General features: G+C 32.5%; 1 protein-coding gene across 13 annotated transcripts in view; it reads left to right on the forward strand.

Moving 5' to 3' along the window:
* LOC128994290 (cAMP-specific 3',5'-cyclic phosphodiesterase) overlaps positions 1 to 26777 on the forward strand; it is a 721667-nt gene that overhangs the window by 570076 nt on the left and 124814 nt on the right. For 9 of the 13 annotated variants that reach the window (XM_054418717.1, XM_054418713.1, XM_054418723.1 and 6 more), the window contains 2 exons: positions 14091 to 14273; positions 18947 to 18979. In XM_054418717.1, the coding sequence (XP_054274692.1) occupies positions 14091 to 14273; positions 18947 to 18979 (216 nt within the window). Of the gene's footprint in view, positions 1 to 14090; positions 14274 to 18946; positions 18980 to 21453; positions 21537 to 24038; positions 24268 to 24954; positions 25292 to 26777 lie in introns of those variants that run through there. The other 4 variants (XM_054418720.1, XM_054418719.1, XM_054418721.1 and 1 more) reach the window with 4 other exon arrangements.

Raw genomic sequence — 26777 nt, forward strand, 5'->3', positions numbered from 1 at the left:
ATGAGGGTAATTATACAGTATAACTCCATTCAGAGCCTTCTTGAACAAAACATCCGATTTAATATCATTCACAACGAAAGCACTTGGCATTGTTTCTCTGAAATGGTTAACTGTATTGAGTTTACATTCAACGTTCTTATTCATGATATTCCACAAATAATGTTTTTTGAACTTTTGAACGATACATTAAGCTGCCAAACGAAAACAATAAGTAAAATTACTGGTATACAAAGTAAATATGTAATGCTTTCCATATTGATACGCCATTTTTCTTACAAATAGCTCAACAATATCGCAAAGTAGTAATTTGTTATAAGATTTCGGGGGTCTTATTATGATGGGTAGGTTATATACAAATTTTACCAAACTTGACCTTTAAATCGCGCTGTAAAAACACAAAGAAAGACCAGTAGAAATTACACATACCTGGGCTTGCCACCGTTCGCATTTAATATTTACTTTCAACGAGGTAGATTACAGTTAATATCAGCAGATAATTTAAACTACAAAGTACACTTCTGGGGTATATAAATAACATACCTTAGAAAGAGAGCAATTGCCGATATACAGCTAAATATACGACTATTGTATTTATAAAATCAATTTAAAATTATACTATTACATAGACTGAGTGTTATAAATCATGGATATTTCCATTTTAAAATCATCCCAACTGGCGAAGATTTGATTAATATTCTGTACAGCTTCAAATAATATTTTTCCGCTCTAAATCACCATCATCAATCCAACATAGCCTCAGCTATAACGTCCAATCGAAGTCATTGATAACACTGTGTTTTAACTGACAAATGTAAGTCTATTAGTATAACCATAAAATGTTTAAATTAAATTTGCACGTGCATGGGGGGCTCCATAACAGTGATGACATAGGACTTAAGATGTGGATAACCGGATACAAATTCTACTAATGAACATTTTACTAACGCAATTAAGAATCAGCATGGTTGGACTATGGATTATTGAGGGGGGGGGGTTATGTGGTGAAAATTGGTTGAATACCGATTTTGACCTTCAAAACATAGAAACCATCAATTTCGTAGAGCTTAAAAATTATTTAGTATTCAAAAGTGTTTTGTATGGTTATTGGCTACTTTTGAAATTGTATGTACACAATTTTGGTACGTGAACAAAACTGAAAATTTATGTAAGGAATAGTTTAAATTAACTATCCCAGGTTATTGGTATGGAGAATAAGTATCCTCATTTCGTACTCAGTACATTTTACTAAAAAACACTGTTTATTACCTTCCTATAACAGCAAACCTAAGCAATATTTAAAACCTAGTTTTATTTTATTTGAAAATAAATCTGACATGTTTAAGGAAATATCGAAGTAAAAATCCAATCAGGCAAATTGAAATTCAAGTAGTCTGCAGGTTTTTTTTTTTTTGCTGCATCGAAGGTACTTAATTTTAATTGCGTTCTATTTGCTAAGCTTGTGATTCATAAATTAATAAGTCACTTATGTAACCAAATAGAGACATATGTACATGCATTGGAAAGATCGATGGAGCTTGTTACCAATTTTAATTCACGCTTCAAAAAAATAATATTTTACTGAACAAAATTAGACTTTAGATGTCAATGTATCGACTAAGCATACGGAATACCAATACGAAAAAATATTTTCCTATTTAAAATAGTAAATTTTATCTGTTATGCCTAGATAGATTTGTTAACTTTATTATTGGTTAGCCTCTGTGTGTTAATTTTAAAAATTTAACTCAACTTATTCAAGTAAATGTTACATACGTCCTATGAAAACACTCGGGGACCTATTTACGTTCTATTATTACGAATTCGTGTTTCCTGTAACCACGGAGACACTCAACCGACATTTCATAGCGATGAGCCACCCAACGTCCTGTAACCATGGAGACACTCAACCAACATGAGCCACCCAACGTCCTGTAACTACGGAGACACTCATAGCGATGAGCCACCCAACGTCATGTAACCACGGAGACACTCAACCAACATTTCACAGCGATGAGCCACCCAACGTCAATAGTAAACCACTCAAACAAATCACTCTTGGAGTATTTGATTGCAATAATTGAACTGACGATTAGTACATCATTGATAAGAACTGTTTATCTCGTTTACTTGTTGTATATTTATCTATTCTGTAAAATATTCTTGTCAGATAACACGTATCCAACAGCAGTGTCGTATTATTTCAGCGCGTTGTAGTTTATTTTATTTTGTTTTCAGTCACCTGGAGTCGCTTTGCTGCTAACAGATTAGTTGATGCTTTGGATTTTTTAGGTTAGAAAAGAATCTTTACAGTGTTGTGAAAGTGTGTTGTAAAAGTATGTGAGTGGATGGAGGTTAGAGTACTACATTGTGCAACAACAATGGTCTTGACCGGTTTTGGATAACTGAAGCAGAACATGCCGTTTCGGCTTTTGTAAGTACTTGAATGGTCCATTTTAGGAATACCCTTTTAATTCACAAAGAAATGCCGTAACAATCACCCATCGTAATAGTAAACTTCGTGATTCAACCACATACAGGGTGTTCTTTAACTTGCTTCTTTGTTAATGTAAAAGCTGCAATAGATAGAAATGTGCAGTTTACGGGAATCATCTATTGACGTTGAGGCCACAATTGTTCTGATTTCAACGTTAAGTTCCCATTCACCCCATTTTCCCCCTCCCCTTAGCTTTAAACTTTCTCGGATTTGGACGTATCTTTTAAATTTAACAAGCGAGCCAGCTAGTGACACCTTACAAAAATGCTTGTTCAATTAAAAACACAAAAAATCCGAGAAATAAAAAAAAATTAGAAGTAGGGTGTTTTTTAAAGGTGAAGGAGTGCGATTTTTGGAAAACGCCTAAAAGTGTTTTGTAGACAATTTAATTCCTGACCATGAAAATTCTTTCAAATCTTTGCTAGCTCTTATCATTTTTTAACTATAGCCGTTTTAAAATAACCTGTTTTTCTCAACAAAAAAGGGGGATGGTTAAAATCTTGAACTGCCATAACGTTAGTAAGGATTAACGAAGAGACCTCTAGTTTGCGTCATTCCTTTTCTTTTTTCATGCCCTCTCATTTGACATATCAAAAGGAGTACCTTGCAATTTACATTTTTTTAGTTAAGGTTAGGGGTGAATGGGAACTTAACGTTGAAATCACAACAATTGTTGCCTCTAGGGTACGTCAATAGACGATTCCCGCAAACTGCATATTTATATCTTTTGCAGTTTTTACATTAATAAAGAAGCAAGTTAAAAAAAAAACACCCTGTATGAATATAATAGGTCATAATAGGTTTTGGTCTGATGAGAGGAATTAGGCCGAGGAATGATTTATTGAGTTTTAGTTTTAAAATGAGTTCGGCTATGCTTGCCCACTGTAAGATAGTTTTAATTCATTATTGGACGAAAATGTCTATTTATGTATTTTTGTTTGAGGTGAGAGCGTTTATAGGAAAGTATATTCTAATTTTTCCACGAAAAATAATGTAAAATTTAATTTGACCCTATTCGCTGTCAAGTAAACGATTTATTTTAAATTTGTTTAACATTGTTTATGCAGTACATTTCTGCACGTTTGCTAACAAATCATCAAAAACGCTATCCTATTCGTCTCTTAACCAACCTCAACCATGTTGAGGGGTCGGTTCTGAATCTTAATTCTACAAGTTAGTATACCCGAGCTAGATTTGATTTTATTGGGCAAGGTCATTCATGATAAGATTCCTCGAGAAATTCCATTCATGCATGAGACTAGTGTACGTTTAAATGCTTTTAACTGGGCGAGTTAGTGCTGCGGTATCTCTTATCACTGCTGATAAAAAGGTCATTGAACAAGTTTCTTATCAACAGAGGAACACGCCTTTGAGAATACCCTGCATTGCGTTCATGTTTATCAAAGGAAAATTGTTAAGTAATTAAAATGTCAGTAACAAGTAATTGCTATGGCCTTAAAAACGTAACTCTAATCGGCTAAGCCATCACAACAAAGATTTAATTCAATTTATGGTTTTTATGTACTTTCTTTCAATTATGGTATTTTAATTTAGTTCACTTAAAAAAATTGTTGTTTTTCTCACTTACTTTACTTGCGAAACATCTTCTTGGCCTTTTATTGCAAAACATAAAGTGCATTAAATAATTCGTAGGATTTAAAATTTCAACTCAGTGTTTGTTGTTTTTTTTGTTTATTGTTTCAACAGATACCTTTTTTACCGAGGAACTTTATAGGTCATCATTTCGTTCTGCCATACGCGAAAACTCTTCGGTGATAACCTAGTAAACTATAGAGTTTGAATTCACAAAGTTAGGTGTAATTACGATTCAAACTCTGTTTTATGTTCATCTAGTGAACCTACCCGTGCAATGTCCATTAGACCCAGGTTTAGGTTGGATCTGTATGTTGCTGCTGTTGGGACCATTTATTACCTGCAACCTGAGTAAGCGCATTGCGGTGTTTTCATTGGCTAACTAGGTTAATGGAGTTAACTTAGGAATGTTGTAATGGTATATTTTACACTTCATTTGCTGCTTCTATTTATAAATGTTAGTATGAAAGGAATTCTAAGCACTTTTAAAGTCGGGTATATTTGCTTGATTTTAATTGTTTGAATCTACAAATAACACTATCTATCTTCAACTAGCCAGACTAGCCTACTTATGAAAAGGTTTACTTATGAAAAAGTTGAGTGAAGATTCTGTTTTATTCACTGTTACGTATTTTACGTGTAACAGAGCGTTGTTGTTTTCGGCAATTAAATACAAGTTAAATACAATGTATTTGTTTAATATATTTATTTATTCATTGATAAAATTAAAGAAGACTATTTTCAAGATGTGATTCAAAATATTATTGTTCTTCTCTTTATTTTCTTCAAAATATTATTGTTCTTCTCTTTATTTTCTTCAAAATATTATTGTTTTTCTCTTTATTTTCTTCAAAGTACATTTTTTCTAGATTTTAGTCTGCTTAAGGCCTGCATAATAAAACATACATCGGCATTAAATTAAGATTTCTTTAATTCAAACTAAGTTAGGATGGAAGCCTTACTTCTTGAACAAATACTTAGCTCTTTTGAAAGTCAAAATTGAAATATTTTTTCTGTTTTATTTTTAATGTCATACAATCTAAGATGATTGTATACTATACCCAAATTCATCTGTCATGTATTTCCATATAATTCATTGATTTTCCCCTAGTCATATTTTCATTATCAAAGTCTGATGAGCTTGTTTACCGATATCAGGAATAGCTAGGCTGTGTCACCGTGCACACCTAACACAAGCTTCATACCAAAACTATGAACAACAAAGCTACTGTATCGACATTTTCTGCCTTATAAAGCAGTGTTTTACGAGGTAAATACTTTACATTGACGTTGACGCTAACATAAATGAGGTAAAGTGTTTTATGGAAAGCCCGATTCTCAACACTGGTTTTGTCTACTTGTTCCTTGAAGCTCATTGTATAATTACTCTTTCATAACACTAGGCATTCGAGTAAACCATTACTGTAACTACCTTTGTCCATGCTTAAACGACGCTGTTCTTTTAAAATCCTGATATCTTTTATCATGTTAACTTGTTCTTTTTGTGAACGGTTTCTATTCACTGTTACGTATTTAACGTGAAACAGTGTGTTATTGTTTTCAGTAATTAAATACAAGTTAGAGTTAATTAATCGTGACAAATAAATTATATAAATGTTTTAAACAGCGTATATTTATCACTTAAAATTTAATTTGTTGATAGTTTATATCGCGTGTTATTGCCATATTGTTGATTTTCATTCTTTATTCAAAAAATCTTACAATTTTAAAATGTGTACACATTACATGGAAGCGTATATGCTATCCAGTTTAACTTTTCTAAGCTGCGCGTCTGCTTTGGCTCTCGAAACTTCGAAAGTTGAGATTCTCTAAATCCTCACAGAATAGGAACTTTGACAACACCTGCTTGGTTTGTCGTTTTAAGATTGAAAACACTAAAATTAGTCACTGAATTTATTTATTTATTTCATGTTCGTCACATCCTCTGATTTACTCTTAAATTTATACCCAAACCCTTAATAAATATGTCAGCTGTATCAAGATGAAAATGTACATACAGATTTCGAAATATGCAATAATATGCATGACAGCCATAAATTAGCGTATTAAATGTTTTAAATTTTACTGTTTCTATGTTCAGCTTCTTGCAATTTGCAGCGAAAGGCTTACAGACTTATTATATTTATAGGTAGTGTAGGGTTACTAAATTATTTCTTGCTCGCAACCTTACACTTGATTTAGATTGGTATAAAGTTAATAAAATATTTTCTTGGAGGTAATTAATAAAATAATATTCATAATTTCTTCATGCTTTGAAATTTATTAAGTAAAAATAAATCTTCCTTTACATTTTATAATCTTTACTTGAAAAGGGGTTCTTACAAACATTTTACTTCAAAACAATTAAAATGGTAAAATTCTTCATTAATACTTCAAATATGTCAAATACGTCAACCCTAAAAAGAACCAAAAGTAATTAATACTCTACTTTAAATACACTTCTTTAAAGAGCAAATTATTTCAAGATAAAAAGGTACCTATACTAAAAAAAAACATCAAACAAATTGGTTACAAAATGATAAATATGGCATGTTCACAAAAATTAGGTTTAGCAAGGCAAATGAATATATCTACTTGAAACTTACTTACCCAAAAGGGGGAATTTTAAAATTACAACAAAACTTATGCTAGTCACATGCATCAAACTACTACTTCACAAGACAGACAGTTAGAGAATGAGCATGCAACTTAGAAAAAGCATGCTGACTGTGCACTGTTCTCTGATTGGCTAAAATTCACAACTTCTGGAACATTCCAGCCAATCAGATCACATCACCTTGCTTCAACCTGTACAGTGATTTTCATAGAATATTCCTGTTATAGACTTTCAAGTTAAATTTGGCTTTGTTCTGAATTTAATTTAATTTCATAGTTTTACTCAAATAAATAATTTTCTAAAATGTATAAATTGCTTGAATAAAATATTTTAATTTAAGGAAATGTAGTAAAATTGTTTTTGAAGTTAACAAAAAATAGCTAAAATAAAATATTGAAAATAAAATGCTACAGTAGTAATACAAGTTTTTTATTACTCGATTCACGATTCACGATTTAAGGACAGATAATCTTAAAGGACTTGACATGTGATGTATATACGAAACTAAATGGATAAATGTTGTCCCGGCTGCACTTTACTGTACTGAAGAAGTACGCTTTTGTACTTCAAATTATCGTGTAATTTTATACTCCAACCCTGGTATTTGCAAGTCAAGTTCAACTATTTAATTACAAATATTAATTAGGTAATATTTTTGTTATTTCCCTCCTACCTTAGTGCCCGTGTAAGGCAAGATTTCGCTCTCAACAGCTTTCAACTCTACAGATAATTTGGTTTGTCACAAAACCCCCTGTAATGGCACGGGAAGTGAGGACATTAGTGATATGAAACAAAGTTACTTAACGCATCCGAGTAACTAAGCACTTTTATATAGTGTGCGGTTATATGCATAGTTTTTGTATTAGGCCTATGTAAATAGGATATGGATAATGTTACGTTAAAACCCACCCACGGCTCTAAATACCTACGCACCTTTTAAAAGCTTTTACGCCACACTACACTATTTTGACGAACTTCCCACCCAAGGATTTGGTTCAGAAAACAGCTATTTGCCGCCAGCTTAATCAAATGGGGTTTCATTACGTACTACTGTACTGTAATGAGTTTTTACCGGACACTAACCAGCTGAGTATTTGACAATGAGTGGCTATAAACAATACTTAACCTCTCTCAGAGGTTGACTAGTGATTTTTAGTCCTTTAGTTGGTAGTAATATACAGGGTGTTTTTTAAAAAACTTGCATCTTTATTTATGTAAAAACCGCAATATATAGAAATATGCAGTTTGCGGGAATCATCTATTGGCGTAGGGGGCCCAATTTTATTGAATTCAACGTTATATTCACATTCCCCCCCCCTTTCCCCCCCTGTCACCAACTTAATTTTTTTTTAAATAGCAAGGTACCCCTTGTGACATATCAAATGAAAAACATGAAAAAAGCAAATGTTTGATGAAAAAAAATTAAAATCGGTTCATAAATATGTGAGATATTTCCCCCCTCTCTCCCCGGAACTTATTATTATTTTTTTAAATAGCAAGGACCCCTTGTGACATATCAAATGAAAGAGCATGAAAAAGGAAAATGTTTGGTGAAAAAAAATCAAATCGGCTCTTGAATTTGTGAGATAATCCCCCCCCCTTTTCCCCTACCCATAATTTTTTTTTAATAGCAAGGTACCCCTTATGACATATCAAATGAAAAATAAATTTCACTAAACATTTTCTTTTTTCATGCTCTTTCATTTGACTTCACAAGGGGTACCTTGCTATAAAAAAAAAATTAAGTTCCGGGGAGGGAGGGGGTTAATATCTCACAAATTTATGAACCGATTTTAAATTTTTTTTCATCAAACATTTTTTTTTTCATGCTCTTTTATTTGATATGTCACAAGGGGTACCTTGCTATTTAAAAAAATTAAGTTGTGGGCAGGGTGGAAAAGGGGGGGGAATGTGAATGTAACGTTGAATTCAAAAAAAAAAATTGGGCCCCCTACGACCATAGATGATTCCTGCAAACTGGATGTTTCTATCTATTGCGGTTTTTACATAAATAAAGATGCAAGTTTAAAAAAAAACACCCTGTATAAGAATTCGTACAGATTTATTAGTACTAGAGGTCGTCCAGTGGTCGAAACTCGACCATAAATATGTACATAAATATGTAATTTAATTATTTTCAAAGCAATTAACCATCACTTAATTTGAAGGCAATAATTAAATAACAGTTTATTCATTGGTTGATTTGGATAATATTCTCTAATGATTAGCTAGTGACTAAGTGATTTTATTAAAGTAGATTAAGTATGTCAAATTCCAAGAATATATTAATGCCAGTTTGTTTGTTTTGATTTGACACGTATGAACACATGATCGTATTAAAAAGGTCCATCTTCAAAGATATTCCATCACAGCATAACCACTTCTAGCTAAAAAAATCCAATTGCACTTTACATACTTCTCTATTTTTCACCCCACTCTGTAAATAAAACATGTGATTGGAATTTGTTTTGATTTTCTGTTTATATTTCGTTGTTATTTCGTCACCATCATGGCAACCCATAAAGCCCATGTTAAATTTTTGTTAATTTCAAATTCATTTTTTGTGCTTATCTTTGAGCCTATTTTAATTTATAATGGGATTCTGCACACCTACAGGAAAATATCTTTCTAACAGTATGCATAGATTTTCCCTACGACGCACACGAGCTGAGAAAAAAGGTTTTAAAGAAACATGCTTGCCTATTAATATATAGATAGATGGCGTAAAATAGCGTACGTCACTCGTCCAAAATATGTTAACCGGACTCGTATGGTAATCCCGTACTCGATTTCGTCTCACACAGGAACGACCACACTCGTCCGGTAAACACCTATTTTCAGGACTAGTAACGTAATATAATATTACATTAGAGTACTTTCGCACGCATATTATTTACAACCAGGTTTATTTACATTAAATATGTATGGATAATCATTAAATCTATGTTGTTATTTTTTTAAGCATGGTTCGCAACGTAATTTGTACTTAGTTAATGCAAGTTTCCTAAATATTCAACCATTTTAGAGAGAAAGCAAACGTTGCAATAACATACAAGAGCATACTATAAATAAAAGGCACAATTTTATCATACATATTATTTTTAGATAAATCAGATACTACTTTTGATACATTATACTACAACTGTATCTTTTGTTACACATTGAAATTATTCAATTAAATGACAAATTTAGCTGAAAATACATCCCTGAATTACACCTATTATCATATATATTCTAAAAGGACAATATAATACATAACATACTCGGTTCACAGTACTTTTCAAACTATCGGTGACCAATAGGCTTAGGATGATTTTGTCTTTTTTATCTTCATACAGAGTGGAATTACAATAAAATGTCAGAACACATTTTGTATAATATTCTAAAAATATAACCCAAAGTAATGTTTTCCATCCAAGGTCGGATTGGTTTCAAACTCGTGAAATATGATAATACAAAATCGGACAATGGGTTTCTTGCCACTGTCACTAAATAGTTTAAATAAATAACAATTTTATGAACAGTGATTATACTGTACTGAACTAACTTGATTTTAATTGAGCCCAGAACCAAAAATGTTAGTGATGTTGAACTATAATCTTAACATGGATCCAGTAATATAAGTTATAAACCTCAATAATTGAATACCTAATGAATTGATTAAAATTTGTAGTCAATAATTAAATTTGTTTGTCTGGTGTTTTATTATTATAAACTTTCTATTAATAAAACACGAGTAGGCCATAAGTAGTAGGAGTGTGACGGCGGGTCTGGGCCCAGATGATCAGCTGATGTCCATTATTGATCTGCTGTCTACCATCCATTGCTAAGGTGCTGCGGCCTAGCGGTGAAACCACAAACCTAACCCGCGGAGTTGCTGCCTGTTCCGCTAGGTAGTGCACGCTGACCATTCTCAACGTTTTGTTTTCTTTCAATACTAGTGTACAGTACCTGTTGCTCGAATTCGAGCAATTGCGAAGCATTACATGCGACTCAAATATTATGGAAATACTCACGATCTACACAACAGTTAGATATAATCAAAATCTTTTGTAAATATCTTATCTTTTTTCAAAAATCTGATCTTGTTTTTTAAGTGTTTTTAGTTTAAAAAAAAAATTTTTCTATTTATTTTATTTGGTCGTGTTCTATGACTTTTTTTATGTTTTCATTGTTTGCAATTCGGTTATTTCAATGATTGCTCAAGAAATGTAGCACAGTGTTAATTCAGTTTTATTTTTAGCCTATATCAAATTGTCCAGGATTTCTCGCTCTTTTCCATTGTAATAATTACACCAACCCATGTTTCGTCTACAGATGCAATATGCCAAAGAATATCACCTACGTACAATCTCCAAGAAGTGGTAAAAAAAAGGCAGAAACCAAGCCATACAATGGATATAAGTTAACTCCATAAGAAATAATTTTAAGAGTTACTGTGATATTAGGATTTTCCACTGATTTGGTAATACAACATTATATTGCAAAACATGACACGATGCAGAATAAAATTGATTTTAAAATTAGAAAAACCCATTGCAAATACTGTACTGTACTTCATTTTTAACCGACTTCCCCACTACCAACAAAAGGAGGAGGTTCTCAATTTGTTTGTGGCGATGTTTTTTTTTTCTATGTATGTTCACCAATTTTTCTGTGATTCTTTTACCGATCAGTGTGGTTCCACCACCAAAATAACCAGGAGAGTTTCTATTAGGTACCTTATATATTATGTTTAAGTATAATATTTGTTTCGGTGAAAAATTCTGAAAACTTGAAATATTCAACATTTATTTTGTTTACATTTGTGCAGATTGTTTACATTTGTGCAGAGAAGGCAATAAATAATAATAACATTCCTACAGCTGTTAGTTGAAACCATTTAAATGAAGCTACAGACAATTCTTCACGAAACAGTTGCTCCATATTGATCAATAAAATATTTCTTGCCATGGAGCCTAAATGAATTACATTGAGAAAAATGCATTTTGTTTTGGTTACTATAAAACATGTATTTTAACGTTTGACCTTATTTGTGTATACAGTAATTCTGTTTTTAGTATTGAATATTCTGACTTACAAAAACATATATGTTTCAGTGAATAGCTGTATGATATTGACAAATAAAGGTGTATTGTGAAAACCAAAGCATTCGTAAAACAGGTCTAAATATAAATTAAATGCAATTATTCCTTATACGACTTAAGAAGTGTGACGGTGTATAATCGTCAATTGTCTTAAAAGTGTTAAATATTTTAATTACTAAACATGCATTTGCAGATGTGGAATGTTTATTGATATTCTCTACCCAGTTACTATATCATATCAATAGGCCTACTATTATGCCTGCTTCGGAAAGTCATAGAGGAAGATGATTTGCAATCTCGCCTAGGCTATATCTTGATCAAACAAAACCACCTACATGGCTTGCACCACTTTTAGCTGAACCAATCTTTCATATAATATTTTCCAAAGGTACTATACGTGTTAACGACCAATTTTCCACTTTTGAGAGATTTTTTAGTGCTGGTAGCTGAGGAATAACTTTCATATTGTTCCAAAAGGCTTGAGACGTTACTGTATTTCTTTTTATAATGTAGAAGTACACCGATTGCAGGAAACGATGATGTCTGACATTTCAATGTATCTAGAAAAGACAATTAGTTTTTCATTAGACCTAATGTAATGGACAACTCTTTCTTTCTTAAGGAATATCTAAAAATGTTTATTTTCATACCCATTGATTATGTAACCAGAACAGGTGACTCAAGCAGTTTTAAAATAATGATTGTTCTGTGGAACCTTTGATTGTTTTAAACAGTTTTGCTTACCAAAAAACCTCAAGTAATTAATATATAAAAAAAATATACAGTCACTAAAAATCATGAAATAATTTGTTTTTGTAAAAAAATACAACCGACTTCAAACGCTCTAAAAAGAATGAAATAATTTCAATAAAGTAAACTTTTGTATTAGGCAAGCTCACGTATTTCAAGTCGGCGCTCAAGCAAATATGATTGAAATTAAATATTGTGTGTGTATTTTGAAAATCAATAAATTGTAGCTGGATAACATAAATATATAAAAAAAACACACTGAACTGTTTTGTTTATATATTAAAGGAAATATTTTCTTGTATTTTATGTTTACTTCAGAATAAATGCATTAACACACACAAATGTTCTATATGAATAGGAAAATAATTTGGTTTTATATTATGATAGGGAAAAGAAGCTAGTTTAGTATTAAAACGTTACTTTTCCAAGTTAGAAACATTTAAATGTGTTATAATCTTTTTAAAGATACTCGTTAATACCACTATAATGCCGATCTCTGATTACGGTAATAAAATAACACTTAACGCATAACTATGAAAAAGACATGCAGATTAACACATTTAGTTATAGTCACCTGCAATATGGACACCCTCTTTCAAATATGTATCAAAAATCATCATAGAGCCGCGCCGACTTAAAATACGCGAGCTTGCCTAATACAAAAGTTTACTTTATTGAAATTATTTCATTCTTTTTAGAGCGTTTGAAGTCGGTTGTATTTTTTTACAAAAACAAATTATGAAAAATTCAATAAATCACAATTTAAATATTAACAGCTGTTTCATTAAAAAGTAGTGTAGAATTATGCATATGGTAAACAAATTTGAAGAGGCAACTTTAAAGGCTTCTGGGGCAGAGCCCCAAGGAAATTTACCTCGTTCCTCTTTTGATGGCTCATCTATAGACCAAGACCTTTCTTTAGAGACCCCTACCAAGTTTCTACGCCCAGCCGTTCTCTCAAATTAGCTGGGACAAAAACCCAGTTTTTCCTCCATAAGAATAACATGGGATGGGAATTCAAAGGCCACTAAGGGAATTTACCACGTTTCTCTTTTGATGGCTCATCTACAGACCAAGACCTTTCTTTAGACACCCCAACCGAGTTTCTACGCCCAGCCGTTCTCTCAATTTAGCTATGACAAAGAAAAACAGTTTCAAATTAATATATAGATACTTTTTTTGGGATGATAAAACCATAAAAACGGGGTCGAGCTTAAGTATTTGTAATTGTCGAGCATAAATGTATTTACCATTATAGTTTGTATAAGGACATGTCTGTAGGGCAAAACCTTTGACAATGTAAAGGCGTCTGGAAAATTCGTCAGAAATTAAATGTCACAAGTTACGGGCACGAGATGGTAAGGATCCTTAAAGGGCCAATAAATTAGAAAAAGGGTTACAACTGAACTTCTACTGATTAATATATGTTATGTGATTACTTCAGTTATGTGTGAGAAGATATTAATACCTCCAGCTTTACGTCTATTGTTCATTTGCGATCACTTCTCTGTTCCACCGACATGTACCAACCAAAATGTTTTTGTTTCAGTTTCGACGTGGAAAATGGCGCTTCCCCGGGCAGGTCGCCGCTGGACGGTGGGGCTTCGCCCTCCGCGGGCCTCGTGCTCCAGAACCTACCCCAGCGGCGCGAGTCCTTCCTCTACCGCTCCGACTCCGACTTCGAGATGTCGCCCAAGTCCATGTCCAGGAACTCCAGCATCGCCAGCGAGAGGTGAGTCCCAGGACCTAAGTCTGTCTAATCAGTACTTGTTTATTTCCTTACACTAATTAGTGGAAGAAAGTGCCCAGGAGATCTCGGCATTCGTGTATGTCTGGCGCCTGATCATACAACTGACTCAGTCTACTATTCATCTCTAACCACTGATGGGGTCACATTTTACTTATTCATTAGAGATTCGACTTTACAGCATTCGTTTCAATTGCTTAATCAGTTCAGACAAATATTTTAAAAGTCACCATTAAAACAAATAAGCGACGACATATTATGGTAGACACAATAGTAATTTATATAGAAAACCTTATTACTATTTAGCATATACTAGTAGGTTTTCAATCTGTACCTCCATCTTCAAGGTATGCTGATAAGAAATGCATTAAAATTATCAGGATTCTTGACGGTTTTCAGCTCATATTGCTTTTTCATCTACATTGTTTTTTTCCCAAGGATGTATCATAGAGCACAAAGATCTACTACTGATGTACCGTCAAGAATGGATTAGTTTATAAGCAAAGTGTTTGCAATGTTTTTAACCATGAAGCTTATTTATAGATTTCTATCATATTCAATTATTGAGACATAAAAGTTGTTTAGGCCTAAGTAATTTGTTTTATTTTGTAAGGAATCATGTATTTCATAGTACAGTATGGTCAATTTCATTAGGGCAATAATAACATTATTTAGCTTTATGAAACATGTATCATCATTCTTGTATATTTTTACATTGATTTGCTTTATTGTAGACAAATGGGTAGACACGCATAGAGTCAGGATGTAGACATGTAGTTGAGTTTAATCTGTAGACAAGTAATAGAGGAAGAATTTAAAAATTAACAATAACCCTTGACAATCGTACATTTTGAGATATTTGGTCACAAGATGTCGCTAGTTGCAGAGTTGTCACCCAGGTTGTGCTCAAGTACAAATACAAATCGATGCAGCTCTTTGCTCCGCAACTAACCTGTGTTGCTTCGTACCTTTGTATATACTTAGCTTATAACATAGAATAAATATAAAGACTTATATGTCAGGTAAAAGAGTTTATAAAAAACTAAACTACACTCCTTTTACTCGTATATACAGAACAAATAATAAAGAACAACCTAATCTCCTGTTGTAAATGTGATTTTTTATTTACTCCCTAAAAGTTTTAGCAAATTGATAATTTAGTTTGAAATTTGTATATAGCTTCAGCATCGAGGCATAAAATGTCCTCAAATACAAATTTGGCAAGGAAGTGAAGTTAGTAAACTAAGGATAAATTAATATGAAGCAATTCATTAAAACACAATAATTAAAAATATACGTAACACACATTTGATAAAGTTGTAAAAAATCAACGATGAATGATTTATAGTTTCTGATAAGTTGAAATTCCAAGTCAGAAATTAGACTCAATTTCCTTGTATGTATAAATGGAAGTTTAACATAACATAACTAAATAAACTCTATCGATTCAGAAATCAATAAACCAAATCGCAGTACCGTATACTTACAGTACTAATTAGGCTAAATCATAAAAACACCCCCGTTAAACAAATAGGTATTTATTAAAATGAGGAAATAACATGTTGTTTAAAGTAATGTTGTACTTTTCACATTAAACTAAGTATCTCTTAGAGCCTGTATAGCAACATTTGCCAAGAATCTGTTCTGTAAAGCTATTTTAACGCAAATGTAACTTAGATTTTTTTCTTAACGAAATCACAGGTTAGGTTAAAATAAAAACACTTTCGCCATACTCCTATAACTATGCAAAGACAAATGTCCAATGCAAAAAGGGGTACAAATTAGCATACCTTTACTTCTGTTCAAAATTCTAAGTTAAAACAAATAAACAGCTTTCAAATGTTAAAGCTAAATACTTTAAACTACTTGTAGTACAAATGAATGGAAGTAAAAATTACGAATCATTCATTGTTGAAGATAATGGAATCACAGAATGCCACAAACGTTCAATGTAAAATGCATTAGCCATAACTCGCAGGTGGATCCGAACTTTGTGAAGAGCACTTAGTCCCCCCCTATAAAACCCCCCTTATATCAACATCACACTAACCCCCTGCACAATACTGGCGGTGTAGTACATGCCGACACATGAATGAATGAATGAATGAATCCTTTATTATTTCAGTACAGTACATCAGTTAAAATGGTACAAAACAACGATTTATGAAATGTAATGGTTATATATGTATGAAATATATTTTTCACATGGATATGTGGTGGGATTATAACTAGGAAAGTCATATAAATTACTTATCTAAAGTATCCGTCGGTTCTATCTTAGCTAAACATCTTACGTACTTAAATATATGTTCATGAATTCACTACAAAATGCCATCATCAGTTAAATTTAAAATTGCATGAAATATTAAATATAGGCTACTTAAAAAGTTCTGTAGACTCTTTGAATTTTCAACTTGTAGATTAAACGGTCAGTTTTAATGTAAGTTTGGTAAGCTTAGGTCAAAAATCTGTATTATTTGCTTTCCTGTGTAGACATGTATAATAGAAACTTAATATTTTCTCTGATAACGAAATAAACCTGACCAAAAATGACTCTACTTGTATTGAAAGGTGTTGGGAACATCTTTCGAAATCTAGCATTAAAATTATCCTGTGCAGAAAACTTAAATCCAGAGGTTGTATTATCAATGTACATTCTATGTCGAGTTTGTATAGCGATAAACCCTCTTCCTAGCAAACCCCGATCCGTTATCTTTGCAATATACCCCTTATCGGAGTCAATATATTCGTTGTTTAACATCAAGTGTTAGTGATTGGGGAAGTGGCTTCCTGTCAAGGTGTTTGTGATGATGCCTCGACTGATCAGAATACAGATTCAAAATTATAGGGTTTCCAAACATTTATGTTTTAAACTCAACTAAACAGACATCTGTTTTATAAGGTCAATATTTAATACTATCTTCTCCAATGTAATTTCCAATGTAAACTATGTTCTTATGCCTAATTTGCATTTAACTTGCCTCGCCTTATGTCAGACATGCAAAATGTTCTTCAATGTTCAAATATGTAACTGTTCTATGAATTGCAAAAACCCACTTTTTACACATTCGTATTTCGTTCATGAAATGGGTCTAAAATAGAACTTGGCTAATTTATATTTCGCAAGTAGTAAGAAATTGTAAAAAAAACCTTAAAATTAAAGTGACTTCGATTGGAGGAATTGTGATGAATCTATAATGTTTAGGTATTAACATTGATCACACATGCTTTATGTAAGATTGTATTGGGCAGAAAATTGTTCTAAAAATTAAGTGATAAATGAAAATTTTCCTGGTTAACGTTTTCTTTGCATATTTGGTAATGTATTCGAATGTCCAATAGGCAGTTGTTACACTAAGTTTAAGACATGGACGTTTAAAATATGGTTACACGTACCATGGCACGTAAAATGATTTACTTTCCAAAGCAAAAGTGTACAACATCTAAATAAACATAACTGTACATAATATATGTTGTCTAGATGTATTGTAGCTGTACATATCTTATACTATTGCTTTTAGTTCGCTTGTTGCTAAAATGTTGTTAGTTTTTTTGGGAATATGTTATTATCTCGTAGATAGGCACTGGTTAGGGCTAGAATTTGAAACCATGTAAAGATAATTATTCAAAGAATATTGTTGTTACTATGGTATCTTTTTTAGATTAATGATGTAAATGACTTCTTGATCAGCATTATACGAGTAATTAAATTAACGTTTAGTTAGTTATATTAATTCTATGGTTAGCATATGTATATAACAAGTAGTATGTATATAACATCATAGTTCTAAATGGTGCCCGGTAATTCTTAAGAACCACACAAACGTTGTTGTAGATCTAGTTCTACGGAATATTATACTTTGGAACTACACTTCTCAAAATTAACCCTTGCAATAGTAAAACGCATTTAGAATATTTCGATCAGTGTTCATCTTAAAACGTAAAACTAAATGGTTTTAAAATCATGAGGCCAAAAAAATAATTTGAACCATACATTGACGGATTTGATTCCACAAAACTAAATTTTGACACATTGCAATCAACACACAAAATCAATAAATCCAAATATTTCCTTGGTTCGCATCTACCACTGAAATTTAATATATTTTAGTACAGATTATAACATTACAATTGTTAATCTTTTTCACGGCCTTGAGCTATTTTTAACCTTGCGTTTGACCGTCCTTGTTAATGGGCTTATACAACTAATTCTTTTACCTCACAGTATGTAATGAATGTGACGTAGTTACAATCATAATAATGCCATATTGGTATAAAATTGCAGCTCTTTGCTCGATACCACAATAGTACAACATATTTAAAATACTGTAGCTATGTGTACACTAATGGAAAATGTGGTGCTAGTTGCTGCATACTTTTTACAGGTATTTGTTCAACTTGGTTTACTTTTCTGATTTTTATATTGTTCGCTGTGCATTTGTAGTTGTATTCTTGTAATATTTTTATTATTTAGATAGTGGTCAACTACGTATATCCCTACTCATACACATTCAACATTCACACGCAGTTCGCTATCTGCATTCTCTGCCCAACGTGTGTATTCAGGGGTTCATACGATGTACATATCACCTGTACAGTAAATGTGTACTTGTAGTGGATGTGTATTGTGTATTCTTACGTGTCCGTGTGTATTTCAGATTAAAGGAGGCCGAACCAGTTATAGAGAGACCGTATGTACTTTGTATGGGTTTTGTAGATGCTTGCATTGTGCCTGTTTGTACCCTGTCCCATGTCTAGATTAGTTGAATGTTCCATGCATTTCTGAGCGTGAACTGTGAGAAATAAGGTGAGAGATGCCACAATGCAGGAAGAAACTTTGTTTAAATGTATGCAACTGTAACAAATATTAAGAAATAATTTTTTCCCCTAAAAGCCTTTTATTAGAATATTTTCAGAGTCTCGTCGTAATTCAATAATGTTTAATGGTTCTACCTAGAAAGAAACGAAATTTACATAGATACTATAGAATACAAAATTATTACAAATATTCGAAGTAATAAGTAAATTAGCTTTACTCATATTAGATTTTTACTAAACCACAGTACATTTCTCCATTTAGTTCCAGTGCATTCAAAAAGTATTGTTTATTAAATCGAGTGATTTATTCAATACATATTAACAAATATTTGTTAATTTCTTAATTTCTAGATTTAATTATTCATTAGTTGTAAAATTAGCCTTAGTAATAAAATATAACTGGTTTAAAGATTCTCATTATTTGTTTGAAAAGCTCTAAGGTCCAAAGTAAAAAATGTAGAGTTTTGTCAATCACGCTATTCCCAAAAATATAGGTAAATAGTTTATAACTTAACTAATAAAATGTTAAATTGGTAATATAGTACGAAATTGAACACGGAAAATAAAAAAGTTCGGTTTCATATAAACCTTTTGAATTAATTTATTTGTGAGTTCAGATTGTTTATATTTTATAACACATAGTTAAGACACGTATTTTTCCATCTATATGGCTATTAGCCTCTTGATAGACTATGTTTTAGCATGTTTGTCCCACACATTAAGTAGGAGTGCAGTAGATGTTAGATAATTCCTTATGTTTGTTTTTGTCCACTCGCATGATTTTATCTGTTGTTGTCATCAGATATTTGTTTACATTCTAAACCAATTGAAACATTTTAGAAAGATTTATTTCCTTAATTAGCATTTATAATTTAAGTTTTTTTAAGACTTAGTAAAAAAAAAATTTCAAGTAAAGTTATATTAGAAGCATTAACGTACGAAAATCACAGATATCAAAATACAAAAATGTAACTACACTTCTCTAGTAGAAACAACTAGCACTATAAGTTGTAAGATTTAAAGGACGATTTACTCACAATTTTCTAATTTATTTTTCGACCAGCAGAAAGGTAAGTGCTAAATAATTAGTAGTTGTTGAGTTATTGTCCGTACTACATGATACCATACAATCCCTCAAGATGTTACCTACACCTATACCCTTTCATGATATTGTACATGGCCGGAAGATGAGACATGCTAACCTAAATGAGAAATTGTCTTAAATATGGTTGGATTCTTGTGTATATAGTGGAAGCGATTTCTCTACCCTATCCGTTAAAATATTGGGACTTGGATAGTGGTTGTTGTCAGTAATATTGTAATTTTTCTCTACAATTAAACATATACGATATGATCGAAACGAGTAAAAGATTTGAACTAGGAATTGTAGTGAGTTAATAGTGCTGTTATTCGTAAAGCGGTAAAAAATGTAGGATTTTGGATCCGTGCATCCTTATGAAAATTTAGTATAGTATGCGTTATATTTTATTGTGTATCAATGTGATCCATCTGAATTCACGTACTGTTAAATGACAGTCTATTTAATTGAGAAATATTTAAAAGATAAAAAGATGTTAAAAAAAGTATTGTAGAACAATTTTTTTATATATATATATTATATAAAATTGGTTGGCCTAGTATTTACAAATTTAAAAATTGTCCTTAAATAGCAAATATAAAATTCAAACCACTTCAAATAAAAATAAACTACCTACCTAACGTTTCAAGAGGTAGAGTCATGTACAAATTAATGTGAGAAGATAATTTATTCCCAACTAAGAACAGTGTCTATTTTCAGCCAATGCTGTAAGGATTAAATGATTAATTTTCATTAAATGATGTTTTTGTTTGTGTTTCAACGCCATTTTTCTAGTTTTTATAAGGTAATTTTCACGTTTTTTTTAGGGAGCAGCACAAACCATGTTCGTTTTGCTATATAACCTGTAACCAACGAAAACAGAAACATGTCGACAAAGATAAACATATAACTTAATATTATTGATAGCCTAATGGCAAATCGTATCCTGGTCCATAATCTATCTCGCTGGAATCGAACCATCGACCTTCAGGCTAGAAGGCGAGTACTACAATCACATAAAAGTAAATACAATATTTCCAATCCGCCGACTCAAATTTTGGGATAGATTCTAGTAAAATTGTAACTTAAAGTCCATACACAATGCTTACACTTCTTATCAGTGTGGTCAACGTCGTATCAATGGATCTATGGCAGGACCGCGGTTGTGCTAGGGCAGTGAAGCTGCGCGTGGACTCTGCGCAGCGCCCCTCCAATCATATGTTCGCTCCCGCCAAGCCGCCAAACCCTCAGTAGTTGCTGCCGGTCTTCACAGAGCGCGCACGCGACGGTGGTGGCTGGTGTGGTGATCAATGAATACTATACAGTAACTTGAACATGTGATAATTGGGCAAGTAAGGATCGGAAGTGTTGTCAAGTTTTTTTGGAGGAATTCGTTATAAATATTAAAGTTTTCCTATTCCGTTATTAGGCTGTGATAACTAAAATGTAGAAGTTTTTGATAGGCCTAAATTTTACCCGGCTTTACTCTGTAAGATATGGACATTTAGTTGTAGTAATTTCCTCAAGCTTTTAATCAAAATATTTACGGATATTAATGACTTTGATTGTGTAAATGTTTTATGATTGTAATAATGGTTTAAATTAAGCCCCTAAAATATGCTAAAACTCTCTTGTTTAAGTAATATGAAATTATGAAAATAACTTGGATAAAACGATAATTGTTGCAAGGTTTGGTTAATACTTAATAGTTATATGTTATTTGGGTAATATTGTAAGATTAAATACGAATCTTGTGACTAATATATTGACTAAATCATGAATTGACTGTGTTTATTTGAGCACACGTTAAAAATAAAAATTCACAACAGTGTCTACTGATTTGTACAAAATACTTTACAAGAATATATTGGCTAGTAGATTAGCATCAATGAATATAATATATCACATTAAATTTAAAGTTTTGCTAAAAAAATGTAATGCAAAATTTGTCAAAGTTCACAATTAAATTATATATTTAAATATTGCTGTAGGACCTAAGTAATTTACAACCCGTCCAAATCGTAGGTCCCTCTAAAATCAAACCAAAATATGCACCGTATTTGTATGTTTGAATTTTAGTTGTACTGTATTTTCTTGGAAATATTCATTACCAATTACACCCAGTTATAAACAATAAATAATTGTAAACATATTTCCCCCCCCCCCAGTTCTTAAAAATTGCAATTTAAATTTTTTTTAGCATTGTCTTAAAACACTAAAAATAATTCCTACAGTTAAAAGCATAAATAAAAGTTGTCTATTGTCTGGAAAAACAAAACCAATGAAAATCCAAGATGCAACATTGTTCTGAGAAAGAAAATGGAAATTTATGATATTTAGAGCTCTATAGCTGCCCCTGAGACTGCTCTTTACAGAAACTACTTTCTCTTTACCTTGGTGGATTCAGTCTTTTTTTCTCTTTAGAATAAAAGCCTAAACTATTTGTGCTAGGCCTGACACACTTAAAACATATTTTCACAAGCTGTCTATTATCTTAATAAAATGTATATTTGAAAATATTTGTATGAATGTGAAACCAACGTAGCCATTAAAGCGTTTATTATAACCATTGCAAAATCGTAAATGAAATATCATAACTGAAAAGTTGAAGCAGACATGTAAAGGGGCATTTCATCGTCATTATTCATTTTTAAACCGTTAGGTGTAATGTACTGTTATTAGGTATGAGACACAAATACTTTAATACGTATGAATGAATTTTTAAAGTAAGTAACATATAAAAATTACGTTGTTCAGCTAAATAAAATATTTTTTTACATTCAACCGTATAATAGCAACGTGTTTACTATTGATTGGTTTGGTGATTAAAATAGACAAATTACAATACAATGAATGAATTCTTTGTCTGTGTATTTGAGGTTTTCGGGATATTCTGCATGATGAGCCAGCTTCTGGATTCTCAGAGGTCCATTTCTGGACGTCACGTGGACGACGGTAATAGCAATCATGTGCTTGTACTGAGACTGAGAGGTGTAGGCGAATTGGTGGGAGGGGGAAGGTGTGCAATTCGTGGATCTGTACACTGTACAACTAATGCACGGATATAACATTGTTACAATATTTTACATTGTAACCCGTTAGAACATTCAAATCCTAGAAGTTTAAGTCATAGTAGAAAAATTAAGATATTTCAAGTGAAAATTGAGGTAGTTGGTGCGTGACAGTACAAACCTTTTGAAATACAATTATAAGAATTGATAAATTCAATTCGCCACTGTGGGCACATCCATAAATTCCGTTAGAGAAACAAGAAAATGAGTCCTTACTAAAATAATGTTCATAAAATGCCTCAACGTTTTGTTGCAATAATCGTCGTTGTAGTCAAATTCATCTTACCTTAATATAACGCCTCAAATCTTAAAAATTGGATTTCAATATTACAGTATTACCTGGAGTATAACGAAATTCTAAATACTAACAGTAAAATATTTATGAGCTTATTTCCTCTATTATCAATTTAGTAAGGCAAATTAGTACTGTATTCGATAAAACAATATATAGGGGATTTTCATTTTATATTCAAGCATATTATATTTATAACATTCAAATCACTGATTCCCAATGAGAGTGTCACATCGGATTTAATGTGCATTCGTCCAAAACTAACAAGATATTTCGTCCACCCTACGAAATACAAACTCTTTATATTTGGAAACCTCCATTTTACAAACATTTTCACTACGAGTTGTTATTTTTAAAGTAAAACCAATATAAAAATTACAGCATGCCCAGTAAAAGTTCAAGGAGGTCAAACAATTCAGCATTACTAAGACGATAACTTATCTAATCCTTACTTGTTACCCAATTAATTACTATTTGATAAGGAACAATAGCAGTTTGTAGGTTAGAGTTTCCGGCGATAGGGCTATCTACAGATAGAGTCGCTAGACCTAGACCAGACAGAGCGACGCTAGTGGCCCAGTGGTGGTGTTCTATTGTCTAGCAAGACAGTTGCACCAAATATACACCTGGCAGTAGCTCAATACGTGCCACAGTGCAGTGCAGTGTCTAGTGATCATCAGTGTTAGTGTGGAAACTACCCACTGGTCAAATTTCAAATTGGTAAGATAACTGGTTAAAATGCTTCATGTTCCTAAATGTTGCCATGTAAGCTAGTAATCCCAGACCTCTGACGTTCTCAGTGGTATTACCTCATTATTTTCGGTCTTCTAGTCTATTATTTTTTAAAGCGGTCATACTAAAAAGTTATAAATTGGCTTTAATTAAAACCGCCAAACCAAAAACTATTATTATGTTTCAAATATATTTCAACGGCTAGTTTTCGATTGACCTACTTTAAATACTTCATCAGTTATCTCAACTAACTCGAACATACAAGACATATCCATTTTAATCAATGTCATCCTTGTGGCATTAAGTAATTGTGTTATAGGACTATAGTCCACAGTGACCAGTGTCGTCTTTGAACCCCACAATCAATATTATCTCTAGTATCCAATAGTCAATGATATTATGTACAGTACCTAATCAATTAAAATAATTATTACGCTCAAATCTTTCCTAGGGCCTTTTACCTGTTAGACCTCAGGAAATGAGATTTTAGTATCTTATAATTATCATTCTTTCCTCTTACCGTCAACGCCATTCACCTTTCTCAAGTTTTACTTTAAATAAAACTAGATTACTATAACCTCTTTTTCATTCAGCATCCGTGTCTTATTTTCAAGTATTTCACAAGCCATCACTAGCGAAGTTTCCCCCCAAATACGTTTCTCCCATTTTAACCAGATTATCTTACCAGTTCCCTACGTCACCAGCCCCAGCAGTGATTGACCAGAAGTGTTCCCTGTGAAGTGTTGTAATGAAGTGACGTCACCCTGGCCGACTCCTCGGGGGACGAGGGTGAAGGAGGTCGGGGGTTCCTCAGCCACCCCTATGGCCTCCTCAGCATCAGCAGCTCCGCGTCAGTCACGGGGATGTCCGAGGGGGGCCAGCACCCTGGGTCCCCTACCTCGGCAGCCCCCGGAGTCAAGCTGCCCAGGACACTGTCCACCAGTGTGCTGAGGATCAAACATCGCACGTCCTTCTGGGACAAGTTCTGGCAAGACCGATCACGCCGAGACTAGTAAGTTGTGTTTGTTTTGTAAGCGATTAGGCCTATTACTGAGGTTGGCGAACATTTATCTAGGCGTCCGAGAAAAAAATTCTTCTCGTGTTCCCATTTATTAATTTTGTCGACTAAATGTTGACTAAAATAACTTTATGTTTGCATATTTCACATTTTCAGCCACCTGTTCAACGTAGTTTCCATGGACATGATACTGCGATTCGTTATCCAGTCTCTCTGGTCGTATCACTATCTAAATTCTCATTATGAAAAGTATAGCCTAAAGCAAAATATTCTTTGGATACAGCTGCCGAAAGTTTAAACTAAGTTGAAATAAACTTTCTCAGATAGTCAATGACCAGTGTTGGTTAGGAGTTCGAAAGTGTAGGTCATGGCTGAAATTAACACTGGTTGTGTATCATGAATTACGTGTAAAATGTTACAAACGAATACCGATTCAATCAATAACAATACAATGTTAAACAAGAATAGCTTACTTAGCCTATTAGTCGACGCAATTAGGATATTCGACTGTTGATAGATTAAATATCCAAAAGTCAATAGTAATTAACCCGTTTTTATTCTCTCAAAAAGTGCTTCTTAAGGTATGAAATGTAACTCAAATTCCAATGCAATAGCCTGCAGTAGTGCAGTAGTTTTATGTATTCCTGAGTTGACTTTGATTAGGTACTTCAGTTATTAGATAATACTATACGAGCCTTTGTAGTGTTACTAAAAAAAAATTATTAATAGTTTACAACTAATAATATTTCCTCCTTTTTTAGGTGGAAAAAATCAATTTTTATCTACTACTTTCCTGAACTGTGCATTCTCAAACGCATGACAAATTCACATTACATTCATAAAGGCAAGCATTAATCCGTATTTCTTCAACATAAGTATTGCAGTATTTCAATGTAAACCGGTTTATCACAGGAATTTATCTCAGTAAAGAAGACAATGCTCATCGCTCTCTCACTAAGTCTAAACGCGTTCTCGTCCACGAAAACCATACGTCTAAATCCATCTCACCACGCAGCACCTGTCCGAGATAAGCGCAGCCTAAATTGAAATATTTTTCTTCTTTAACGTACAATTTTCTTGTCCAAATGGGGAAGGTATTTGAGAAAAAACGTCAATGAACTTTGAAATCTCACAAGTACCATTTATTATATTAAGTATCTAGGCTTCTCATCTGAATGGCGTCACAATCTAAACCCAATCTTGCTTCTGGCGAGAATCCAGCTACACCCTATAGCCTTTGTTCTAACAAGAGCTATATTTTTCTAGGAAATCTTATTATTTTTATTATATAATGGCTTATTTTCATGAATTATGTACTTTAACTGACATTATTTGCAGATGCTAGAAACATGTTTTTGTTCTTTATGAGATGTTTGATTAAGAAATACAATTATTTATCTGGGTCAAATAAATTGTCGCAAAAATGGTTAAATAAATTGTAACAACGAAAGTTTAGAAAAATTTAATAAGTATCTGGGTA

Source organism: Macrosteles quadrilineatus, unplaced genomic scaffold (assembly GCF_028750875.1).
Source record: "Macrosteles quadrilineatus isolate MER2022 unplaced genomic scaffold, UCM_ALF_1.0 Scaffold_5__1_contigs__length_97177068, whole genome shotgun sequence".
NCBI classification, from domain to species: Eukaryota; Metazoa; Arthropoda; class Insecta; order Hemiptera; family Cicadellidae; genus Macrosteles; species Macrosteles quadrilineatus.